The following is a 26,888-nucleotide window of genomic DNA, read 5'->3' as shown; positions in this document are numbered from 1 at the left end:
GTGGTATGCGTTACTGGCCCGGAGGCTATCTCCGTACCATCCACCGTAGTAATGACGTCCTTTACAGCCTTGGGACAAAGAGTTAGATTCATCCTCAAAACCATTTCATGATCCACATAATTGCCGATGGCACCGCTGTCGACGTAAGCTTCAATTGCATGTAATCGATCCGGATTATCAGGGCTAATGAGGACCATAGGTATCACGAAATGCGAGGTCACGGAACTGGTTTTCACGCTCGGCAAGAGGACCTCTATTCTTGTCGGGCGAGGTCGTTTCCCTGCTCAGAGTTTGTAACTTTGGTAACTGCAGCTCCTACTGCCTTCTTGGCAGGTTTCACCGGACAGTCTCGAAGAAAGTGCCCTGAGTTTCCGCAATATAGGCATAATTGCAACTGTTTCCTCCTTTCCCGCTCCCTTTGTGTTAGAGGACCTTTCAGACCCCCTATTTGCATGGGTTCCCCGGAGTCTACTCCTTTGGAAGGAGTTGGCGGTTTGGAAAATACTCGAGCATCAAACTTGGAACGATCGGCCTTCCTGTTCTGCAGCCTGTGATCTATTTGAACGACCAAGTCTATATAATCCGAACAGTCTTGTGGGGGATTCACTACTTGGGCTAAAACGTCTTTGAGCTCTCCACGTAGACCTCTATAAAACAGCGTAATCCTTTTGTCCTCAGGCCATTGAGTTTCCACTATTAGTCTATTGAAAGATGCAATATAAGCCAAAAGGTCTTGATTACCCTGTCGCAACGAAAGAAGCTCATTGTCCAAGGCCTGCCCCTGTGAATGTCTTGCAAACAGTTTTTTCATACTAAGCTGAAAGGCTTGAAAATCATGGAGAACCGGATCATCTTGATTAACTAGAGGGATCGACCAGTCTGCCGCATTGCCACTAAGGTACGAAAGTACAAAAGCTACTTTTGCTTGATCAGTTGGAAAGGCTGCTGGCCGGCATAAGAAGTGCAACCGGCACTGATTGATAAATACTGCAAACCTCTTTGGGTCACCAGAAAATCGTTCGGGCGGAGCCAGAGGTACATTCCCAGGTAGGTTGATCTGCACTGGATTCATAGAGGATGTTGAAGGAAGATTTGCCCCTGATGCGGGTAACGGGGTCTGTCCGGCTTGTGACTGTAGCACTTGTCTAGCAAGATTGTCTGTTCTCTCCTTGGAAATAATTAGTTCCCTTCTTAGAGCATTCGTTTCCTGACGAGCTGCATGCACTTCTGCCCTTAGTTCCCAAGTAACCGGGCTAGGGGGTCAGTATCCGAGGTTTCCATAGCGCCTGGGCGAGAGTTTTGCGGTAGGCTTTGCGTTCTGTAACGCTCACCTGATTCTCGCAGAGGCGCCGGTCTTGACTGGGCGACTACCGTATCTTCAAAGGTGATGTGTAGCACCCGGTTGGCTCTTTGGGCTGGACCTCTGTGCACTGTATGCCTGACGTGTAGAGTAAGATGTCTGCAGATAGAAAATATGGGGTTAATGAACTGGGGTTATTGGGGTGTCCCTATCTCTTTCCTCTTCTCCTCTCCTGTAGACCCCCAAAGGTTAACGCTCTCACCTTAGGTAAGTGAATGCCGAGCTCTCCATCTGCCTCGGGGCAGGGTGCTGTAACCAGTTTCTTCACTGGATAGGTAGCGCAGGCCTCTTGACTTCAGAGGACTGCTGTCCGTCGTTTACTGCACGAACGGTAAGTTTCGAGTCATTCAAATGTCTTTAAAGTCTTTAGTAATGATGTCTCTTGTTTTGCAGGGTTCCGGCGATGGCGGATGACGGGCTGAAGTGAGTTGAAGATGGAGCCCGTGTGATGAATAGAAGCGCCTGGAAGCACGTAAGTAAGCGCTTGTTGCCTGCTTCACGATGCGCTCTAACTGTCTTTTTATTTTGCAGGTACGAGTTCGGAGCGGCTGCAGGGTGCCGGAATACCCACTGGATTAGATGTGGAAAGGAGTAATGGCACGTGAGTATTAAAGTTCCCCAATGTCTTTAAACGCTTCTTGTTTTGTCTTTCAGATGCGGGATGCAGCGCCGAAGGCCTCCGGAGCGTGCGAAGAGTTGGTAAGCTTTTGTCTTTCAGATGCCGCAATGCATTGTGAAGACCTCCGGATCGCACGAAGCGTAGGTAAGCCTTTGCCTTTCAGATGCCGGAATGCTAACCTGTTCTTTCTTGTCTTTATAGGTGTTGCTGAAGACTGGATTCAGAATGGTAAGCCTTTGCCTTTCAGATGCCGGAATGCTAACCTGTTCTTTCTTGTCTTTATAGGTGTTGCTGAAGACTGGATTCAGGATGGTAAGCCTTTTTCCTAAGGCCCAGGACCGGATGCAGAAGACACGATGAGCGTCCTGCTGCAGAGGTTGCAGAATAACGCAAAGCAAGATTCATCCACCGGGTGTGGTTTAAATAGCCTCCTGTAGTGCTTAGGTGTCTCCTTCCACAGCCACGCCTAGGTAAGAAAAGAGTTCCTGGTAAGAAAAGAGTTCCTGCCTTCCAGAAGAGTTCCAGTGTTCTGAATCTAGGGAGTGGCTCCAGCCCCACCCAACAGGAAAAGTAGTTCCAAACAGAAGAGGATCAGAGGCTCAACTGGCAGGCAAGTAAGCAGCATGGTCTGCTGCAGGTAAGTCCACCCAAGCATTATGAGCCCGGCGCTTCCAGCGCTGGGACTGGGCATATTTATGAGCCTGGTGCCACTGGCGCCAGGACTGGGTCCAAAAGGTCCCAATTGGGACTGGTTGGCACTCGTAACCTGGGTTATGGATCTGCTTCCAAGGGAGTTGGGAAAACCCTGACCTTTTGGAAGCAGAGATCATGACACTGACCGTCTTGCTCCCTTCACCTTCCCCAGGTCGGGCGACCCGGGGCCTTCCTTATTTGGGCATGTACTTTCCCGCGAAACACCGATGCTTTCGCGGGCTTCTACATGTCGTTTGTGTGCCTCCAGGGTGTGGGCTGGGATGTCTGGTCCCAATACACATCCTGGGTGCCAGAGAGTCTAGGGTGGTGTGAATGCCTGGGACCACCGTGGTCCGTGATTGGTCCACGTATGGTATGTGTGTTGATGAGCGGATCTCCCATTGGCTCCCCTCCGTTTTGGCGCGAAGGGAACCGTGGATAAGAGGGAGCTGGAAACACCACTACCATGTCGATCTCTTGAGTTCTCACGAACGAAGGAATACAGGAGCCTAGTATCCTGCAACCAAGAGGCTGGACCGAGGAATCGCTGGTGACCCGCTGAAGGAATCCTCCTTTGCACTGCTGTCGTCCTGTGAAACCCTTTCCTCCTTTGATCGAACCAGAAGGCCTGTACTGGTGCTTCGACCTTTGGAATAGCAGGAACAGCTATTCCCGGCGACTTCATCATCTCCTGCCAAGTAAGCCTTCGGAAGCGTCTCTGGGCCATCCAGTTGACTGACCAGCTTACAAGGGAGTCCTGCTCTGTAACCGCCGCCAGGTTGCGTTGTATTTCGAGTCCTTGTCACTCTCCCACGCTTCGTACACTTGGCGTTCCCAAGTCTGAAGGGAGGAGTGTACATTTGGCTCAGATACACACGGCCGCTCCGTTGTCCTGCTGCGACAACAAACTGTGCTGGTTTCGTCGATTGGGACGTCTTTTTGCTCTACACGACTACGAGGCGTTCCCTGCTCTTCTGAACCTGCCAGCTGCTGAAACTAACGTGGAGAAGCCTGGGTCTGCTTGCTTCAGGGACCGGTGAGTAGTTTAGCTAGGATCTGGTCGCCCTCCTGCAGTATCCCATTGCTTTTCCCTGCTGTGTAAAAACAGCACTCTTTTGGCCGTACTCGCGCTCTGCTTCTGCCCGCTGTGGAGGCTGCGCTTGAGTTGCGGAACCTGTTCTCCTTCTGCTGTGCACTAACCCGAACTGCCTGACTTCCTCCGAAGAGCTTCTCCTTTTGCCCGTTGGCACCGGCGTGGCAGGTACTTTGAGCACAAGGCTCCACTCTTCGCAGGGCTCGGACTTCCATCTAGTTAGGTGCCTCTGAAGGCGAACTGAGTCTAAAGCGTTATCGCACTGCCTGTTTTCCTTCCCTTTCAGGTGGACTACACATTTCGTGCTTATAACGCTAGCGACTGTTGTATTTGTATATATATTGTGTTGATATGGTATGTGTTGGTTTAATATTGTGATATTGTGATTTTCTCGCTACGGTCATTATTTTAAAGGCCTAAAAATAAATGTGTATCTATTTTTGATATAACAACTGTTTGGAGTAGTTTGTAAGCGCTCTTGCTTTGTGTGCTCATTGCGGGCTTTCAGTCACCCTCACCCTTCTTGAGACCTAGTCTTGACCGCCGCAATCGCTACCTTGATTGGTCTGGCTTGTCCAGAGGTTACCCTGTTCCAAGTAATTAGGTTGGCCTTCTGAACTTCTGCGCCACCAGGAGAGAGTTCAGAAATCCGTCTTAACAGTATCCTTTAAGAGAACTAGGAGAAATAGCAAGAGAACAATTAAGAGCGGCTGAGGGGTACTCGAACCCTGCATACAGCCCGCCTCCATATACAGCTACAGGTGGCCACACGGGAGGGGAGCGGACTAGTACAACGGGACAAGCTCATAGGAAGATGCTAGCAGAGGTGGGGAGGGCTGAAGAAGAGCAGACTACGGACGTAGGAAATGATGAGTGGGTAGCTGCGCAGATACTATTAAAATTACGAGGTTCATTAACAGGAGAAGAGAAGGAGGTAGTAAGGAAAATGGACGAGGATAATACCAGGGGGAGTGAAATAGAGGGGGAAGGAAAAGGGGATGAGCTGTTAAGACAAAAGGAAGAGACTTTGGAGGAACGATTAGCAGAATTGAGGGATGAGCAGAATGCACTGATAAAGCAGCTCGAGAAGGGGGAAAGAGAGAGAGCACGGGAAAGGAAAGAAGGTAAGAATGAGTTGGAAAAAATGAGAGAACGAACTGAGGAGCAAAGGAGGGAAGCCGAAAGGTTAAAGGCAGCAGCAGAAAGGGTATCAAGAGCAGCACTGCGCGACAGGAAAAAGGAGGAAGAGGAGAAAGAAAAAGAAATGGCAATATGGAAGAAGAGATTGCTGTCAGAAACGACAAGGAAATACGAAGAAGGGAGGATGATAGAGAGTATATTAGAAAGGGAGAGGGAGAGATGGGAAAGGAAGAAAGAAGATGAAAAGTTATTGGAAAAAATGAGTTGTGAAGTAATGGAAGAATTAAAAAAGAAAAGAGAGGAAATTGCTAGAGAAATAACGGAGAGAAATGAAGGGGGAAGAGAAGATAGGATGGGGAGAGTGAAGTAAGGAGGCATGTATATAGAGATACAGAAGTAGCAACTACATCGGCACAAAGGGGAGCGAGTAGTAAAGAAGAAAAGGGAGGAACGGACCTAATAGACTTAAGAACAGTAACGATTTGGGGGAAAAAGACAGTTTGGGGGTTACCATTTATGAATGACTTTTGTAGTGAGGAAGAAGAAGGAATGGAGAAGGAAGGAAGAAATAGTGAAAGGGAAAGCCTAGAAAAACTATACACCACCCGGACAAATAGAGACTCACCATGGATCTGCAGGAGAAAGGAAGAACTGCAGAGAAGTGAGGAGGAGGAGCATGGAATAGCGGAAAGGCAGACACGTGAAGCTACGCCGTCACCGTCCCGCCCTGCATGCTCCACCACCTCACGCTCATTACGTGCAACATGCCCATCTAAACTGGCGCCCAACATTCCCTTATCAATAGGGGATTATGACATGTCAGTCCCACTTTTATATTCTAGGGCCTCACCAGTAAATATAATGGGGAGAGACATAATGAGCAGGTTGAATATGACGATCTCCTTTACGGAGGACGGCATAATTTGCTCCACTCCAGGAATTAACATGCTCACTGCACGACAGATTATGCAGGCATACTGTGGACAGACAGTGATTAGGGCTGAGCCAGTAGATGGTGAACTATTCCAGTAAGGGACGGACATGGCATTTGCATGGATGCCAGGGATAGAGGGCAAGATCTGGAGGAGGCCAGCAGCCTACTTGTTTAGACCAGAAACACCAGCCAACGAACCAGAAGGAAAGGTGATTTCAGTGGACATAGAGAGCATTATAGCAACCGCTGATTACATTGCAGTGCATGCCCAAGACAGAGAAGGAAGAGCATGGAGGGCAGTAATAGCACTGGCAGAGGAATGTAGACTCACCCAGGTGTCAGATGAGGGGCTCTTCTCAGGAGAAAAGGAAGAAGGTGAAATGGTATTTATGATGAGTGTGGAAATATGGCTAAGGGTGACGTACAAACAAGTGGCACAGAAAATTGCAATGGCACTTGAGGCACCCACGTCCACCCCAGTTCCCTTTTTTGAGGAGGATATGGCAAAAGTACCCGCATCATTATGGACTACTAGCCCCTATGACGTGGGGTGCATAAAAAGCATAGGGGGAGTAAGAATAAAGTTGAAAAAGGGTGCAATACTCCCCAGAGTGAAACAGTACCCACTATCAAAAGAGGCAGATGAGGACATATATGAAACAATAACGGCCCTAATAAATAATGGCATATTGGTCCCATCAGAATCTCCATGCAACACAGCTGTATACCCAGTGCGCAAGGCTAAAGGGGGATCTTGGCGCTTCATACAGGACCTCAGGCCTTTGAACAACATAGTGGAAGCAGAATACCCCATAGCGGCAAACCCGGCTACAATATTGTGCGGCATTCCAGCAGAAGCATCACGGTTTACAGTGATCGACCTTAAAAATGCCTTTTTCTCAATACCATTGCACCCAGACTCACAAGATCTAACAAGCTTCACTTACAGAAACACAAAGTGGAAACACACCAGACTGCCACAAGGGTACTGCGAGTCACCCTCAATATTCAACAGAGTAATACAGATGGATTTCAGTAACATTGAAGTAGAAAGCACAGTGTTACAGTATGTTGACGACATAATAATTTGCAGCACAAACGAAAAAAGATGCAGAGAGGACTCATTAAAGATGCTGACAATATTGGCTGAAAAAGGTTACAAGGTAGACAAGGAGAAGTTACAATACTGTCAGGAACAAGTACTTTATATTGGAGAGCTCATATCCCAATATGGAAGACAGATTGCACCACAAAGAGCACAGGCCATTTAAAAAATGCCATTGCCACAAACAGTGAGAGAATTACAGCAGTTCCTGGGCCTGTGCAACTACTGCAGAGCATGGGTATTTGATTACAGCTCATACATAGGACCCCTACTTGAGGGGTTAAAGGAAGCTAACAAAGGGGAGAAAAAGTTGGGGTGGACAATGGAAATGAAAGAAGCTTTTGATGAACTGAAAGATGCAATATCAACAGCTTCAGTACTGGCCACCCCAGATTATGAACGACCATTTGTTATATTTTCACACTGCGACTCAACAGTAATGAAAGCAGTGTTGGCTCAAAAAACAAGCATGGGCTACAAACCAGTAGCGTTTTACAGCGGCCACTTGGATCCTGTGATGCTAGGTCATTTCCCTTGCGAACAAGGTCTCGCCGCAGCTGCCTATGCGGTAGAGAAAGCATCAGCAATCACCATGGGGTGCACGACCACACTATTTGTGGAACATGCACTATTTGCGATATTGAACAAGCCTAAATCCACGCTAACAACGCAGAGGGCGTCAGGTTATGAGATAATATTATCTAGAGCTGAACTATCAATTGTTAGATGCAGCACGGTCAACCCTGCAAGGTTTATAGCAGAAGCAATTGAGGAAGGAGACCATGCACACGATTGTACAAAGATTACTGAAATATATTCATGCAGTAGAAGGGTTGAAGAGAATGCACTGGAAGGAGGTGAGCTCTTGTTCATTGATGGGTCATCAACAATTTACCAACGTGACGGGATTAGGAGAACTGGGGCAGCAGTGGTAAAAATGACGGAGGTACCGGTGTGTGTGGCGATGAAATGTGTACAATTACAACAGCATTACTCCGCCCAAGCAGCGGAATTAGTTGCACTGATCTTGGCGTTGAAGGAAAGCTTTGACAAACGAGTGACCATTTATTCCGAAAGTGCATATGTCACATCTACTGTCCACTCAGGGTTGTCCAAGTGGAGGAGAAGAGGGTTTAGGAGAGCTGACGGCACCCCAGTACAACATGCCCTCCTATTGGCTGAACTAATTGAAGTAATAAATGACCCCCAAGAATTAGCCTTGGTCAAATGCACCGCACACACTAATGGTGAACACCATATTTCAAAAGGGAATGCAGCAGCAGACGCACACGCGAAGTATGCTGCATATTTTGGCAAGATATATAACCCCCCAGAGTCAGAGAGAGGGAGAGGGAGGGGAATAGCTAAGGAGATGTTAATAAGAGAAGGGTACACCCATCTCCCAGCCACACAGATAATGGAGCTACAAGCGGCTGCACCAATGGCAGAAAAATAAATATGGGTAAAAAGAGGATGTACAATGTCGCCAACTGACGCACTATGGCGCCAGGGTAGCACTGGAAAGATGGTAATGCCACTGGCACTATTGAACACCGCCCTGAGCCAGCTACACCACCCAGCCCACACAGGCAAGGAAGTCATCACAGCATGAATTAGGGAAGATTGGTTCTGCCCCGAGTTAAATTCCCACGTGTCAAATTTTATCAGCAATTGTCTCACATGTCAACAGTTCACGGCCGGTCACACGCTGAAGGTGATCAAAGGTAGTATACCCCGGCCAGAGGGACCTTTCCGACACATCCATATTGACTATGTTGATATGATCAACGTATGTCAAGGAAATAGGTATATGATTGTAGTTGTGTGCCCATTCTCGAGGTGGATTGAGGCAGGGCCCTGCTCACACCCAGATGCATTCCAAGCAGCTAAATTCCTATTGAGGGAGGTCTTCCCCAGGTGGGGGGTGTGCGAAATACTGCGGTCAGACAATGGGCCGCATTTCGCCAATGAAATGTTCCAGCATATCACATCCTTACTGAACATCAAGCATAAATTTGCATGTGCATATCACCCGCAGGCCAACGGTTATGCGAACGCCTGAATGGCCTATTAAAAGAGGCAATTGCAAAAATACAGCAAACAACAAAGAAGAGTTGGCTGTATTGCTTTCCGCTAGCCCTATTTGAGCTAAGGAATAGACCAGGCTCCGACCACCACCTCACCCCTCATGAGGTGGTGACCGGACGCCAAATGCGCCTTCCTCTGACGCCAACATCAAGAGCATTCACCGACCACGAGAGTACTGCAAATGTCCTTGGTGATGAAATGTACCAATATGTGTCTTCTTTGATTACTAGTGTAGTGTTTGTGTCTCAACAGCTCGAGCGCACACGGGGCGGGTCTAAGAGTGATCAACAAGAAGACGCGGATGAAGAATTGGAAAAGGGAAAACTGTGCAAAATTGCCAAAGGTGACCACGTACTACTCCGCAATTTCAACAGAAAGTGGAACAGCCCACGCTTCACTGGCCCCCACCTGGTAGAGGAAGTATCAACGAGAGCAGTAAAGCTACAGGACAAACGTGCCTGGAATCACCTACAAGACATAAAGATCTGCAAACTCCAGACCCGCCCCAGCGCCACCGACAGGGCCATTGGAAGAACAGCAACAGCGTCGCTAACGGAGGAAGGGACTTCTACCGCAACTAACGGCCAAAGTGTCCCCGTACCCTGCCACCCCCCTGATTCCCCAGAGACAACTACTGAAATAGAAAGGGGTAATTACCATACTGCCCACCCCATGGTCACACGATCAAAGAGTAAAGAAACCTCTACCAATTGAACCCCAACCCTCTGCCCATCGACCCCCTACCCACTGCAGTAATAACCTAACTGAAGGACATTGTTTTGCACATACACATGTAAACACTTGAATTTTCTCTCTTTTTTTTCTCTCGCACATGCAGGTACGGCGTATTATTGTACTGCTAAGAAAACAGATAACTAACAAAGTTTACTGCCCAGGAGTAGATGATACCCTCAGACAATAACTACCCCGAAGAATTATCGCACCAATTTGTCTATTACATAAAAAGGCCAAAGTACCTGAAAAGGAGGAGGGTACGTGTCTACTACACAGCACTTCTCTTGGCCATAGAACAATCAATGCCCCACCTCCACCCATACTTGCCTGTCCTAAGAGATAGATCGCTTAGATTGGCGTGGGAACAGCTCTTCGTCTGGGCACTGAACGACTACTTGATAGGGAGAGCTTGAAAACAACAACTAACACTAATAACAAGCATATTGAGAATTTTCAGGCGGGCAACTTTAACGTCGCAAGAATTAGCTGCCGGAACGCAGCAAGGTAAGAGTAAAATGCCGGTGAGACTAGCCTCTGTAATAAAGATGATAGGGATTTTGATGATCACCGGGTTTGTGGCTGCCTCTGTATGGCGGAACAGCTATGCTATAAATATTTTTGCTGTACCCAAATCTAACATACCCCCACCCCCAGCTGCAACAGGTGTTACGGCAGGTGGTACTAGCAAAATTGCACACAAGGGAAATAGAGTTAAACGCAGCACATACTCAGACAATAAAGATATTGGGCCTCATTACGACCCTGGCGGAAAGTGACTGACCGGACCGCAACAGCGTAAATAGCGTTTCCGCCATTGCACGAAGGAGCAAAGTGCGGCTAATCACGACCCATCGGGCACGAGCATTACGCCATGGCGGAATCCGAAAGGCTGCGATGGCGGAAATGACCCCAAAACGGCCCTTACCGCCGCCGTACGCTGCACCAGGTGCAATACCGCCACCCATCTTAGCGGTCACCGTAATGAGCGGTCACCGTAACGAGCGGGCACCGCAAATTACGGCCACCGTAAATATACGGAAACGGAAGTAAAAGCATGTGGCCGGAACGGGAAACAGCACGCCGCACAACTATAAAATCCGAATCCCAACACAACCATTAAAAATCCGACCCTGACACACATCCCAACCCGTTAGCAACCCCAGTTAAAAAAATAAATATGGGAAAGGTAGCCAAGAAAGCGTGTGACCGCAAGCGGCAGGTACACTTCTCCCGAGAGGAACTGACCGTGCTCACCGAGACCCTCCAGGAAAATGCCGCCGTCGTCTTCTCCAGTCAAATGACCAGGACGGCCCTTGCCAACAAGAAGGCCATATGGGCCCTGGTGGCACAGCGCGTAAGTGCGGTGGGGACAACACCCCGCACGCCACAGCAATGTCGCAAGCGGTGGGACGACCTGCGGATCCGCGTACGCAGCATACTTTCTGCGAACAGGAACATCGCCACAGCTACCGGGGGGGGTTCAGAGTCGCCCATCAAGTTGACCCCCTGGGAGGAAATCTGCGCCTCCACCATAGGAATGGAGAGCATAGAGGGAGTCGGAGGGATGGAGAAAGGAGTGCCGACATCCGGAGAATCAGGTAGGTTGGCCAAGAGAAACAATGCGAAATCCACAAACCACGAACATGTGCAGTACCATGTGACCCCATAGTGCAATACATACTTTGCCCTGACAGCGCCCTCTAAAAGTCAGAATGAACAAACAAATCAATCAAGAAGCCATAAACAACCCCTACATGTGCAGCATGCACCCCCTAACTGCAGGCAGCCAAATGAATGCATCCTCAATCCACACGAAAATGAGACCACCTCCAAGGCCCAATCCCAAATCAGCCTCATGTACCACCCCAATGCATTTGATACGTTGCCATTCCAAATCCGACAGACCCATAACTAACGCTCGCCCCTCTTTACTCCACCACAGGGTCCGATACCAACGACGAGCTGCAGGACACCCCTACCAGCACGCCTGCAAAGAGGGCCAGGACCAACGTCCCAAGAGCCTCCACCTCAGGTGCAAGGATCAAGACACGGCAGCAGCAGGAATCAAGTGGCAGCACACTGGAGGGGACTGCAACAGGCACCCCAGCAGCCAGCAAGTCCACAACCCCAGCACCACAGGTCCCCCCAAAGAACGTATCTGATGGCACTGCCTCTGGTGGTAGCAGCACCATAGGTGACACAGCTGTCATGCCAGCATGCTCCGACACGGAAAACAGTGCTGGCGACGTAGGTACCATCCATGACCTTTCCCAATCCCCCTGCATGTTCCATCCCCTACACCATGACGAAACCACGCAGGGGCACCCTGAAGACGACGACTGGCCAACCCCCACAAGTCCTGTGCCAAGGCAACATGTGTTGAGCAGCCCCCCTGTCACACCACCGCAAATGTCCATGGCCCAGCAGAGGCAACAGTCCCTCGACCTGCTGATCGAGCAACAGCAGGAAGTGTCCACGCTACTCAAGGACCATGCAAATGAATGCGGGGGTTCCAGGGCAGCCATGGAAACATCCACCGAGACACTCAGGGCACAAATAGAGAAAAGTAGTGAGAGCCTCAGGGGAGAAATGGAGAGAAGCACCGAGAGCCTGAGAGCACAAATGGAGAAAAGCACCGAGAGCCTGAGAGCACAAATGGAGAAAAGCACCGAGAGCCTGAGAGCACAAATGGAGAAAAGCACCGAGAGCCTGAGGGGGGAACTGCATGCGACGTCCAAAGACGTTTGTGCTGAACTTGCTGCTGTGCGCCGTGTGCTCTCGGAGCTCTCACAAACCCTCAGAGACATGCATGGACGCGAGCAGGCAGAGACATCATCCGTGGCAAGTTCCGTCCAGGGCAGCCCCCAACGCAGATCTGGCAGGAACCTGCGCTCCACGGGCAGGGGTGCCCCTGATACCCGTAGAGGGGGCTTGCAATAGCGTCCAACCACGGACAGCATGCATATTTGGACACTGGTGTTGGGGGGTGAGGTAGTAGGGTGGAGGGGGTGTGTTGGGCTTCACTGAGTGGCGGGTCCATAGGGTGTATAAATCAAATCACATTAACAATACAGCATCTCATAATCATCCAATGACATGTGTGGACATTGATATTTGCGTACGAGGCCTTCATAGGCGTACAGTCCACAATGTGCCTGTACTACACACACACAGTGCCACAGGTCCCCTTTCCGTGTAATAGGCACCATGCGTGGTTGCTAGAAGCATGCATCTATGATGCTCTGTCGGATTGCACGTGCATCCTGTGCCTCATGGACTCCTTGAGGTGCCTCCACATCCCCACCCTCATCATCATCATCATCTTCAGGTGCATGCAGTACAGCGTCAGGGGGCATGGGCACATTCCTACGTATGCACATGTTGTGCAGCATGACACATGCCATGACCATCTTAGAAACCTTCTCATGGCTGTACATGAGTGCCCCGCCAGACCTGCTGAGGCTGCGGAAACGAGCCTTCAGTAGGCCGAATGCCTGTTCAATGACCACACGGGTACGTGAGTGGGCATGGTTGTAGTCCTCCTCATGCTCGTTCTGTGGGTTCCGGATTGGTGTAAGGAGCCATCTCTTCAGTGGATACCCGGCATCACCTGTATGAGACGAATAAAGGGTGTCAGTGGAATGATAGTGCTAAGTAGCCCCCCCCCCCCCTGCAAGGTCATTGACGCATCAAATGGGCCACGATGTCATGCATGGAATGAGACTCACCGAGTAGCCAGGATCTGTGCCCTGCGTGTCGCTCCATGTAGCGTGGTATTCTTGTGTTCCTCAGGACCATAGAATCATGGGTAGATCCTGGAAATCTGGCACAACAATGCGTAAATATCTTGTTGGAGTCACACACCATTTGCACATTGATTGAATGAAATTGTTTCCGGTTGCGGTACTGGACCTCCATGGCATGTGGGACAACCAATTCAACATGGGTGCAGTCGATGGCACCAATGCAACCCGGGATGCCGCCAAGTGCATGGAATCCCACTTTAGCGTTGGTAATCTCCTGGTACGTGCGTGGTAGTGTGATGTGGTCGTCGGCGTGCTTCAGGAGGGCATCGTGCACTTGGAAGAGTGTCCGTGAGAACAGTGGCTGTGAAATGCCATGCAACTGTCCCACTGTGTGCTGATAGGTGCCTGTGGCCAGGAAGTGGAGTGCAGACACCACCTTCAGTAGGGGTGGGATGGCGGTTGGGCTATCTATCATGCTCACGAGGTCAGCATGTGTCATGTCCACAATGGCGATTATGGTGTCCCAGTCCAAACGGTAGAGGGTGTGGATCTGCTCAGCAGTGAGGTTGAACGGATCGGCTCGGAGGCGTGGGATTGCGGGCCGCCTGCGTGGTGGTAGTGGCAGTGCTTGTGGGCCTTGCTGACCCTGCCTTGCCCTCCTCCTCCTCCTTCTCCTCCGTCTCCCCTGTGCGCCCGGTTGTTGTACCTGTTGTTGTTCGTCGTCTTCTTGTAGTTGTAGCACTTGCAGTGCTATCTGGTCCCCCAGGCCCAACATCGCTAGTCCTGCCGGTAGCATTTTGGAGTGGGAGTGGTTGTGGGAGGGGTTTGGGTCTGCAATATATGTGCTGTCGGCCTGTATGGCCTCCACCTGTGCTGATTGAATGAATCTGTGGCAGATGCAATCCCTTCTGGCCGAGCACGTCCCGCACGTAAGGCTGCATTTGGCCGCATGGCAACTTGGGATTGGAATCATGTATCTAATCCCGATGGCAGTGTGATGTACTTTGACTGATCTTCATGGTATGCTCCCATTGTTACACATGCTATGATTGCAGCCGCTTACATACCTGTGAAGAGTCAGTGGTATGTAGGGCTCGATCGATGGCCGACCCTCATGCAGCACAGTAACGTACTTCACCGACGGGCGTGGCGTCCCATTTGTGATTGCAGCCAGTTAGCATCATGACACACAGCCGCACTACATTGATGTAATTGTGAATGCAAGCGTTCACAGAAGCCTTTTCGACGTAATGTTGCAAGTGAGGAATTCGAAGGCCAGCATTTTGGGTTTTGAAGTAGCGGCGAGGATACGCCCACAGGTCTGGCTGGAAATGTAACGTTCTATTGTAGAATGTCCTTGGGACATGGCCCATAACGAGCAGGCAATGAATGATATGAATTGAATGGGATGCGCAATAGCGTAGTGGACGATAAGGCAGGACGTTCCCAAATCCATCTTGCTTCACAACACTACAGATCCGGCCAGGGGCACAGTGGTTTTTGCGGACTGCATTACGCACAGACGCGATGGAAGTTTCACATATTATGTGAGTGAATATTCATGCGTTTTCATTGCGGGATGAGGGAATGATGAATGGATGCATGGACTGATGATTCCGTTTAGGGTCTGCCATGTACATGGGTTTTTTGAATCACTCCCCTTCCCCTGCGCTATGTGATGCAAGGCTGCCATAGTGGGACATACGTCTATCTGCCCTTGTCGGATCCTCCCTGTCTCGACGCGCCTTCATACACTTGTGTCTAGGCACGTTACTAATCCCATGTCTTGGGTTCTATCTTGACGGACGCATGCACAGTAACCGACGTTGCCAATGGTGTATTTACCTCGATTGATTTCGTTATGAATCGATACTGATTTAGGGGTGTGTATATTCCTTTGGAGTGGGCTAGCATGCATATGGGTGTGGATTTGGTGTGTTGAATGAAGATTGTAATGCATCATGAGTCCCGTAATGCAATCGGTTAATTTGTGTTTCTTTTGGGTGACAGGTATCTCCTGCCCTATTGCAGATGCCATCTCTACGCCACTCCTCCAGATGGTTTTTACTCTCGACTCCTGCAGCTTCGGGTGAATCAGTGGAGCACCATTTCGATCTTATGGGACGATCGCCAATGGGCCACATGCCCTTACGCTGTACTGGTGGCTAGGTGCAACATTTCGGCCTTTCAGCTCGACTAGTGCCTGCCTCATGGGACGGACCTGCGGTTCTTGCCGCTTCCATGTTGCCTTTTGGAACGTTGATGTAGGCCCTGTGTGCCATGATGGTACAGGGCGTCACACAAGTGGAAGCCGGTCAATTATTGCAGATGCAGCCCTCGGTGATGATGGTTGTTTTGGTGGTATTTTGCAAATTGCTGTGGGGCCTTTGTCATTTGGATGTGCATTTAAATTGTATTCCGATATTTGTCGTGTTGCGTTGTTCTTTGCAGGTGATGTGGCGATTTTCGCTTTGTGGCGGTATGTATTGCGAGATGATCTGCATTGTGTTCCGCCTTCTGAGTTGAGTTGTGTGGTACAGTACTGGCCGCGTTTGCCTACGTAGCACAGTATGGTCACGGATAGGGGCTGCCATTGTGTCTGTTTACATGATGTGCTGTTCAGGGGCGGGGGATTGGCTTTTGGCCGACTGGTGCCTGTCAGCCAGGTCGATTGGTGGAATGATGGGTTGTTCAGAATGTGGCTGGTCACAGGTGACTGTGTTTGCGTGCGTTTGTTGGAGGGGGACTGGGGTCATGTCCATTGGAATAGCTTCTGTATTGATGCCATCTGTGCCCTGCAGCTCCCATCGGCCCCTCTTGGGATGAGCCTGGCTGCTCAGTCACTCTGCCGACTTGTGTGGTACATGCTTCTGCTGATGGTTGGTTTGTTTACTGGCATGAGTACAGGGCTGGTGCAATCCCCCTCAGGATGCTGTTTTGGATGTTGCCTTGCGCTGGTGGCAAGCGATGGGGGACTACTGTTGTTTTGTGTCATGTGTTCTTGATTTTCATTTTGATGTATTGTACCTTCGCATGCCTGTGCTGCGTCAGTACGGCTATGGTGACATGCCGTACATGGATGCCCACTCACGGGGCGCTTTGAGCCCCTGCATGCTTTTCTACGTTGGCATGCATGGGTGAATTGTGGATTTCACTGGTTGCATAGTGTGAGTACATTGCGCCTGCCAGGAGTTGTGCAATGAGGCCAGGGAGTGGAGTACAGGCACTCAGTGGGCCATTTACGGTTGGTTCACGTTGCCGTATTTCTCGCCATGGCGGAATGGTACTTTACGACGTGCTTGATGGCGTTCAGTACATGTCCGCTAGGGTCAGAATTCGCGTACCGTTGCGCCATGGCGGTGATTCCGGTTTTGCAAGGCGCGCGTGCGCGTACTTGGTGCAGTTAGCGTTGCCGTTCACTGCGGTGTCGCTAATGGCATCGTACTTTACGGTGACGGGTCATGATCGCAACGAGCGGTGTTCGATGGCGGTATTGCATTTCCGCCATCATTTTTCCATTTCCGCAAGGGTCGTAATGAGGCCCATTGACAACTACATACAAAATTCAGCACACGTCTCAAACAACATGTGGTACCAGCACATGACTCAAATAGGTAAACAAACAACAGAAGACAGCTTCTACGTCTGCTCATTGATCCCATACGCCATGAGTGCCTCCCGAACTTTCGTTGCCACGGAAATAGATGAAAAAACAGTACGGTGTATAATATACCTGGCACTGTTCCAAACCAAAGGGAGATTTCAAGGGAACACGGTGCACCTGGTATGGAAAACACGAGACACGTACACGTACGAAAATAACTTCCTTAAGAGTTATTTGGGTTACCACAAGGCCAGTTTACATGCTGAAGCATTCAAATACATAACAAGTGGCCCTGAAAAAGGAGAAACGAAGAAAGTTACATTACAGTACCTACCATGTGATTGGTACGCCACTGAAGTTCCTGGTAAACAAGGATGTTGGGAAAGACCGTTGATAATAATAACAGGAAAGGTGTACCTGGGTGACAAATGGGACACAGGAGTGGTTGGCAGCAACATGGTAATGAGAGAAGATCCTACAACTATTGCTGAACACAACAACAGATGTTGGATGACTTGGGTCAAGTACGTACCCATGCTAACGTGGATAGAGAAGGATGAAGACCCAATAACAATACTGCCGATGACTGCACCTAAGGTATGCTACCAACACAAAGGAGAAGTGGACGTAGGATACAACACCAACTGTGCAAGCGTGACAGAGCTACCTGAGGGGGGAGCAGGAACAGCAGTAGTAATGGACCATTACTGGGCCTGTGGAGACAAGGCATACCACACACTGCCCCCTCTGTGGAATGGTATATGCACAATAGTACACATTAATGTACCATCACTAGTGGTGCCCCAGAAACATGTGAACGTGGCGAACTTCCCAAAAATGGATGAAGGAAACAAAAGGAAGAAGAGATCTGCACGGCTTCAGAAGGGGCCAGAGAACCGAAACAACGGCAACACCACTGTCCTGAATAGGATGAAAAGACAAGGAGAACCTCTGACTGGAAATTACCTGTGGGGAAGGTCGGAAACAGCACTCACTTCAATTCCGCCAGAACACAGACTATTCAGCAGAGCAGCAATGTTCTTCTCCTCAATAATACATCCTGGACTACAGGCCTACGCAAATGCAAAATGGCTCCAGATAACTAGATGGGAACTAATGATGACAATTAACTCTACAGTAAATGGATTCAACGCAATAAAAGAGGAACTGCGAGCAGTGAGGATGGTAGCACTACAGAACAGATATGTACTGGACCTCCTCACAGCAATGGAAGGAGGAGTTTGCGCAAAGATAGGACAATCATGCTGCACATTCATTCCTGCTAACGATGCTGACAATGGTACACTGACAGAAGCAGTATCACAATTGGCCCAGATGCACTCCAAAATGATGGATGAAAGTAAAGGTGTAAAAAAGGATGAGAGCTGGTTTTCGACGCTATGGTCATGGATGCCATCTTGGCTGTCAGATGGACTGAAGATCATAATTGGATGCATTATTTTGGCTGGAGCTGCACTTATCATAATAAGATTTTGGAAGGCCCGGAAGGCACGCACCACAGACGAGATGATCGAAATGGTCGGTATGCACCCCTTGATGCCAGCAGACGACGGCCAACACACAGGCACAATAATAAAAGAGAGCGAGAGGTTGGGCAACCAGATCATCACTAACCACCTGGACCCACCATCTGTGAAGCTCGAAAACCCAAGAAACCCAAGGAGCTACATAGGGAAATGGGTATACTGCACACCTGGAGGAACCTGTGTATATATGTACTGGTCATTTGAAGACCATGTTAATCACTATGGACATCTGGGAGGAGTAACTAAAATATGGAGAGTGAGAGGAGATAAGGAAAAGGATATGTTTGTGGTCGACAAGTCGACCAGAGGGGGGACTGAAGTGGGAAAAGTGAACAAAAGGCTCCCACCAATCACCTCTCAAACCTGGCCTAGAGGATCACGGCCCAGACACCTGCCACAAGAGGAGTTCGCCCATCTCCCAGACGACCAAATACCCTGGTACAAGAACATACGGATGTGCCCACTCGCGTGCCCACCCGCCTGCCCACCAGCCTGCCCTGCACATGCCGACACCTGCGGCATGGATGAACTCGACTAAACCATCCAGCACCAAATCAACACATCGTTAGAGATGCCATGACGACCTAGCCAATGGTCAGCACACCCGTGCAAACATACACACCGGACACTCCCACACCAATCCACACGAAGAACATACTCAGTGCTATGACGTAGGCGACGGACACACCCACGGACGTGCATCTTTATTATTTTCCACATAGGCTTCTCAAAATGCAGAAACGCAAGACGCATAATGAACTCATCTAAAAAGGCTTGCTCACGCTTCTTCTAAACCCTTAAAAGCATAATGAGAAATATAACGAAGACACGATACTGGGGATAGAGCAATATGATACCATAACCTAAAGCGCTCTGTATCAAACGGTTCCACCTATGCACCAGGCCCAAGTAGGCCGCAAGCAAAAGCTTCCATGAACATTGAATGAGCAAGAGCTTGGTTGCTGACCCTGCAGAATGAGCCCGGCGAAAGCAGACAGTCAAGGGCACAACGTTGCAAACTCTCGAAGCGCAAGCCGATGCCAAGGTCGCACCTGCAAGATAAGCCAGGCACACAGTGAGAAATGCAATATTAATTGTGCAGAATTCTGCCTCAAACACGGTCCCACCTCACGTGACCAAGCCAAACCTGACAGGATGCCAAGCCCAGGAGGAAGAAGGCGCCTGGATCCCCCGTCTCAAGACACAGGCAGATACAATTAAGCGACTCAATGGACATCTGCAGCGGTGGGAGTAGTCGGCCTTCCTGCTTATGAATAAATCCTCACATTGTCTGCACATACCCATAGTGAAACATTGTTGCAAATGACAGGTGCACCGCGAGCTGGGAACAGGGATGGTCCCAGACTGGGGGGCTCGCGGGAGGACCAATCAGAACATGGGGCCCTTATCACTGACGCCATTAACATTAACCAATCCTCAGGGGTCTTCATGTAACAATTTTTATGTATCAAACTGAAGGGACAACCCAAGTATACCACCTGACTGACCCTTAACCAATAACGACGTTCTCTATACGTATGCTATACTAACCCTACCACTCAGGGAACCAATCCAGAGTGACGATAGGTTTTTTGCTAACTTTCTCAGGTGACGCTAGTAGCGCGTCATACTAAGGTAAAAAGGGCCTGCGAGCCCCACGATGTTGAGAGAGTGTCAGGACGGACACGTACGATCCTTGACCCATCCCTGCCGTTTTGTTCAATAAACAGCAGAATCACCTTGCTTCTTGCGTGTGTCTCATACTCTATCTCTTTTGGGATATACGGGAGGAGTTGGGGCCTCCCTGCCCGGAGGTCCGCGGACGGCCCAGCCGACCCCGGGAGAATTCCCCCCCCGACAGCTATATGAACAATGAGCAGGATTCATGGCTAGCTCCATCGCTATATGATCAATGAGCAGGATCCATGGCTCGCTCCATCGCTATATTATCAATGAGCAGGATCCATGGCTCGCTCCATCGCTATATGGTCAATGGGCAGGATCCATGGCTAGCTCCATCGCTATATGATCAATGAGCAGGATTCATGGCTAGCTCCATCGCTATATGATCAATGAGCAGGATCCATGGCTCGCTCCATCGCTAAGTGCATTCCCTTTTTCCACCTTAAGTAAAGATTCAATCAAAGTAAAGATTCAATCAAAACACAATACAACTTCAGCAATGTACATTCAAACTAAAGACACAGCCTAACACTGTTGACTGTTTTATGAAGATACAAGTGTTTTATGTGATATGGATAATTAGCTGATGAGTGTCTGGCCTATCGTCATTGGGGAATTGAAAAACAATATATTCTGGGACCGCCTTCTTTTTTTATAACTTAAAAACATCAAACAATCGCTACCAACTATTTTTGTCAATGCAACCTTGGAAAATGTGTCTCTGATCTCTGAATCACCAGTATCTTAAGATGATCATTAACTCTGACTGTCAAACACACACAACCAAAGCGCTCATAGGGTAACCTGCTTTATGCTTGCAGGGTAACCTTCTATAGGCTCACAGTGTAACCTGCTACAGGCTCACAGTGTAACCTGCTATAGGCTCACAGGGTACCCTGCTACAGGCTCACAGTGGTAGCTCATGGTGGGACCATTTGCAGGACTTTCGGGCAGAAAACCAGTTAGATGAGGGTGAGACGCATGCAAAACTCTTACTTGAGGGAACTCAGCATCTTGAAGGTGGTTCGCTTCCACGTAGGGTCTCCTCTTATCAGCGTTCGGGCTTTCGTAGCTCAGCACACAAGCGCCCTGAGGATCAACCATTTGCTCAGTCACTTCGCCATTTGCTTTTTCCAAAATGTTCACAGAGTTGATGAGAAGGGCTTCTGCTTTCAGATTGGGGAGCAGTACCACCGCTGACTGGCTGCGGGTGGGTGCTGAGTGGGTGCTTCTCCAGCATGGTTTGGGATGGACCGTTGAGTTGTTCTCGGTTTCCTCCTGCCAGAGCACCTGAAGCGGGACCTAGAATCAGAGCAAATGGTTGAGTTCACCAACCTGATTAATTTCAGGACATATTCTCAGACTTTCCTTATTGACTCTAATTGTGCCCAATAGTGCAATCTGACAAGGATTATTGTGAATGGCCTAAAAAACATATTCCTTACTAATGATCATTATCCCATTGGATTGATGGATCTTTCTTTGAAGACGATGGAGCCGGAGAGGCTGTAACCACTGGCATAAGGCCTGCTCCTACCTATCAGAGGCAACATTCCACATTCCCTCTGTGTTGAGCTTGCTCTTTCCTGCCAGTCATCCTCACCGGCTATGCTCTGCCTCCAGCTGCCACAGTAGGCTCACATGCTCTCCCTATCCCTGTTGCCTGCCCCATTCTGTGTGCACGGTGGGCCTCATGCATGCCCCCACTCTCATTCTTTCAGTCCCATCCTTCTCTTGTGTTTTCATGTCTCTTCCTTTTTTGACCCTCATATAACCATTCACCAACGTGATAATGGCATTACAGCCTACATGGCAGGTTATGGTCATTTCTTCCTCATAAAACCAGCAAGTAGGCTGGATTTCCTCATCTTCACCTGCCAATATTGCAATAATCAACATTAATTGAATACATCGCCAGATGACCTGCAGGCAATTGTTATTGTCGCGCACGTCCCCACCCACCAGACTGCAAAGTTTATGAAATATTTGTTAAAAAATGAAAAGGTTATTAAGAAAAAGAAAAGAAAGAAAACAAAGTTGCTGCCTACATCCCATTCATTTTCCCATGGACAAAGGTCAATTATTGCCAGACCGCAGAGTCCAAACCAAGGGACCATGTCCGAAACAACTTGGACACAAACGGCCTCATTACGACCCTACCAGTCCGGAAGGAATGGTGGTGGTAAAACTGCCACCACCGTTCTTTCCGGACCGGCTGATTAAGAGTCCTGCAGGCGGGAGCAAAGACGGAACCAGTGTTTCCATGGTCCCCATCGCCATGGAGTCTTAAGGGACTCCATGGGAATGGGGAGTTACAGAATTCCGCTGCCGGAATTCCCAGGTCACCGGGGTCGTAATGCCCCGTTAATTCCGGGAATCATGGAGGCGAAATGGTAATACGAGTCCGGCGGTAACCTGCCAGTTTTTTCGGCTCGGTTACCGCCGGACTCGTAATGAGGCCCAAAGTCTGGAGGCCATTTTTTAGTTTGTGGTTACACCGTGCAGTAGTTTATTAAAATATTTGATGGAGAAGGGGGCTCCAACATAGTTAGCTATATCTTGGTTAAAATGCAGAGAAACCGGGTGTTTATAAATGAAACAGCCGCCATCCTTGCTTTTGCTCGATGCAAGAGATAGGTAAGAAGACACCAAGTGAAATTTGGCAGTTGGAGGAAGTCCCGGGATTGAGTTTGCAACACAAAGCCTTTCTGTAACATCGGTTATGGACAGAACAGCCTCAAATAGCCAGCATTTCAAAGCAAACTGTGTCACCGAAGCAGCGTATGTTGTGATGCTAGGGCAGGTGGTGAGGAGGCCATCATGGGTGTGTGGGAAGCAGACACAGATGAGGGGGACCCTTGTAGTGGGCCATGGGGGACAGGAAAGCATTTTATTTCCCAGTCGTTTTTCCGATATTCGTGGCTATGATAAGACTACAGATAGCCAAGGGTACCTGTATATCTGTACCCGCAGCTATAAAAAGAAAAGTTTAAAAAAATATCTTTTTACAGCTACTGTGACGATGGGGGTGAAAAATCACTGGCCATGGCCAAACACAATAGGCATCAGGGACTCTTATCTATGCAGTAACTGGGACTCACCATATATATATATGGCTGTGTGAGCGCTTTAAAAATACACAAAATGAACCCATATTGGGGCATTATATATATATATAATGCCCCAATATGGGTTCACAAAAATACACAAAATGAACCCATATTGGGGCATTATATATATATATAATGCCCCAATATGGGTTCATTTTTTGTATTTTTAAAGCGCTCACACAGCCAAGGTGTATCGAGGCGCAGGAATACATCTCTTAGTTGCGTATTTATAACGCGCTTAGAGGTTTCTAAGTGCGGACCCGGGTTTGGAACCTGTGTTTCTCTGTGTCGTCTTATTTCCACAGCAAGCACATTGCCGCTGAGCTAGCCTCCCGGGATAGGGTTAAAGATCTTCTATGTTGCCAGTGCTCTCTGAGAGCGCTGAGAGACATTTATTTTGCCTTTTGCTGAATTGCATTATGGTATTTGTAGTCTCCTAGTCAGGGGCGTAGGAGACACACAAAATCTGGGGGGGGACAGGGGACACCTTGGGGACTTATTATGCAGACCTCAATCACCAATACTGGCACAGGGCAGCATGATAGGGATCCGTCATCGCCTCAGCCTGCGCTCCGATTTACCCCCCTAAGATGGGTGGACTCGACACTGCCCTTAGCAGCCATATGGGCTGAGAGGATAGCTGAGGGGCAACACATCTGTTTTGGAAGCAAGATAACGTAGAGCAACACAGGTTTGAATCCCAGTCCCGTGCTTAGAGACTGGTCTCCGGTATTGAGCATTTATTTATTTATTTATTGGATATTTATAAGGTGCGTATACAACACAAACAGTGTTCCAAAGTGCCACAAGGCAAATGGGAAAGGAGCAAGGGAACAAATAAACAATGGAAAGGCAATGAATAAATAATAAACCACACAGTGGTCCTACTAGGCTTTGTGATATTCGGAACGTGCAAGTGCAGTGACCAAGAAGAGGGGGCGCAGACTCCGAGGGGTAAGTGCTACAGGGTCCCCTAGCATGTAATAAAAGATGAATTAAATAATCTAACCTAAGGCCTGGGTAATTACTGTTCTGGACCCAGAGGGGGATGACCAGCTACCACTTTGTTTGGATGGACTTTATTGGTACCAAAGACATCCCTCCAAGACCTGAAAGCACACATTCTGTACTCAATTAGTTGAGCAACTTGTCTATCACCGGAAATGCATCGGGTTTCTGGGCCATCCACATTTATCATGCACTTTCCATGTCCCCACACTGCCTTTGCCGGGCACACTTGAGAAACACTTCACACACCAGTTTGCAGACAGTTCCCCTAAAGGTCAAAGATAGCCAAGGCCCACAATGTCTGCACGGGTGCCAGCCTACTGGCCAAGGACAATTGCACCCCGAGTTCCCTTCAGAATGCCCAGTTTTCCTCTAATGTATGTATTGGTCCACACCTTCCTTGCTGATGGGACTGCTCCATGTAGGTGTCCCTCTTTCAAAAGACAAATAGCTTCTCATGCCACTCAATGCTAACCAAGCAACCTATATTAGTGCTCAACGTCTCTTTCGCATCCCCTTCTGAGTGCCATGTTCCATGCGCTTTGTATTTTGAATACTGCAGTAGGCCTGACCCAGCCAGTCATCCTCTCAAGGTTGATGCATGGAGTAGCATTAACTTATTGGGTACTAACACCTACTAGTACAGGTGCTGAGAAGCAAGAGGAATCCACATGAAGAGCTATACAAGAACACCAATTATTAATATTAGCAACCTATTCTGTGCTCACAGTGTTACAACACAGGTTGACTTAAGCTGTTGTTCCAGGTGTTGCAATAGCCTAAATCTTGGTTATCCCAGGGTTTATTGTAAGTGCTTCCACCTATATGCCCAGTGATGGACCTATAGAGGTACATGTCGTTCGTTAAGCACCCAAAGCTGTTGGGTACAAAGGAGCAGTGCCCGGAGGCACTCGCAGGCAGTGGAGTCATGTTGCAGGCATTGACACTCCATTTCCATGTCTAGTTCTGTATTTATTTATTTATTTGTAGAGTGCTCACTGCTTAGCTTAATTGGTTCATGTCGCTTTGGCAGATTCCAGAAGTGATTACTCCTGGGTGCCTTGTTAGAACAGAGGGATCTTGACTTATGTCCTGAAAGAAAGCAGGTTTCGGGGCATGTCGTACCTTCTTTAAGGTTATTCCCGAAGTGGTTGAGGCCAATCGTTTGGACCCTTGGCCTTGGCTCTTGCATGGCTTTTTGGGATTAGCAGGCCATTGGCCTGTGCAGAGATTACGGCTTCATTGGGCGGAGAAGCATGCAAGTCCATATAGTATTGCCACCTCGGGTGAACTTGCATGGCAAGAGGCCACAGGCATCCACACAAAGTACCAACTTACAGGCCCTGCTATGATTAGAAATACTGGTTATTAAGTTGGCAATGCATGCCTAAACACTGCCTGCATGAAAGGCATGACGTAAATCTCTAGGCTGAGTACAACATAGCTAAGATTCCATGCTGTGCGTCTCCTTAAGCATGATATCTAGCCCAGTGCTATATGATATTCGCAGCATGGGCTGCTGCACATGTATGATCGCTGTACCCCGGCTCCACAATTGTGGCGCCACCTTGTAATATTCTGGTTCAATTTCAATATAACTCAAATTTTAATTACAATAATATTGACAGCATTCACACATGACACACGTGTGTGTGGTGGGTGGGCGGCCCCTATGTAACTCTGACATCACAGTGAGATGGCAGGACAAAGAGTGAGGTCACACACTCTACGAGTGGGTCCCTGAGCACTACTACTAACAACACATACAACAGGACGAGGAACAGTTGTCCAAACACATTTAATAAAGGGTATGGGGTTATAAATGGGAGTGGAAGGCGTGGGTCAGAGGAAGCAGGTGGGGATTGCAGCCTGTAAACTAACATTAAGAAAATGATAAACCAAGGTCTGTACTGCACATTTAACAATTCTTGACAGCTCAGCTGGCGCCAGGGGCGCTGACAAGTTAAAAGCAGGAAAATACTTGGTGTGGCTTGCCTTTTTAGCTGTCTGTGGCCGAGACACAGGGCACTGTGCACAATTACATATTCTGGGGGGGATAAATGTCATTATATCCCCCCACTTAAATTGTGGGGGGGATTTGGCACCCCGTACCCCCCATGTCCTATGCCCATGCTCCAAGTCAGGATGGAGAGAATAATGTCACAAGTGTACACTTTTATGTCTAACATAGCTCTATAAGGATGCAAATATTTGAATGACACTATGGAATGTGTACTTTTCAAGTTATATTTATAAAGCAGAGTATTGTTGAAAGCCAAATATGTGGGTGAGGAGGGGAAATGATGAGAGGGCAAGTAAGTCATGAGTATTTGCCCAGGATGTGGCAACAGAGGTTGCAATCTTGACACTGGTGCAGTTATTTCCCCCTGATTCTGGCTGCTGTTCAGAGCACATGTTAAGGA

The 26,888-nt window shown here is 48.7% G+C and overlaps 1 protein-coding gene across 2 annotated transcripts in view; it reads right to left on the bottom strand.

Moving 5' to 3' along the window:
- ARHGEF9 (Cdc42 guanine nucleotide exchange factor 9) overlaps window positions 1-26,888 on the bottom strand; it is a 1,787,868-nt gene that overhangs the window by 1,335,236 nt on the left and 425,744 nt on the right. For both annotated transcript variants that reach the window (XM_069612543.1, XM_069612544.1), the window contains exon 3: window positions 21,344-21,649. In XM_069612543.1, coding sequence (XP_069468644.1) covers window positions 21,344-21,649 — 306 coding nt within the window. The remainder of the gene's footprint in view (window positions 1-21,343; window positions 21,650-26,888) is intronic.

The sequence above is a fragment of the Ambystoma mexicanum genome, chromosome 5p, assembly GCF_040938575.1.
Source record: "Ambystoma mexicanum isolate Mex_15411 chromosome 5p, UKY_AmexF1_1, whole genome shotgun sequence".
NCBI lineage: Eukaryota > Metazoa > Chordata > Amphibia > Caudata > Ambystomatidae > Ambystoma > Ambystoma mexicanum.
The sequence above is the reverse complement of the archived record's forward strand: the minus strand, read 5'-3'. Positions and strand labels throughout refer to the sequence as shown.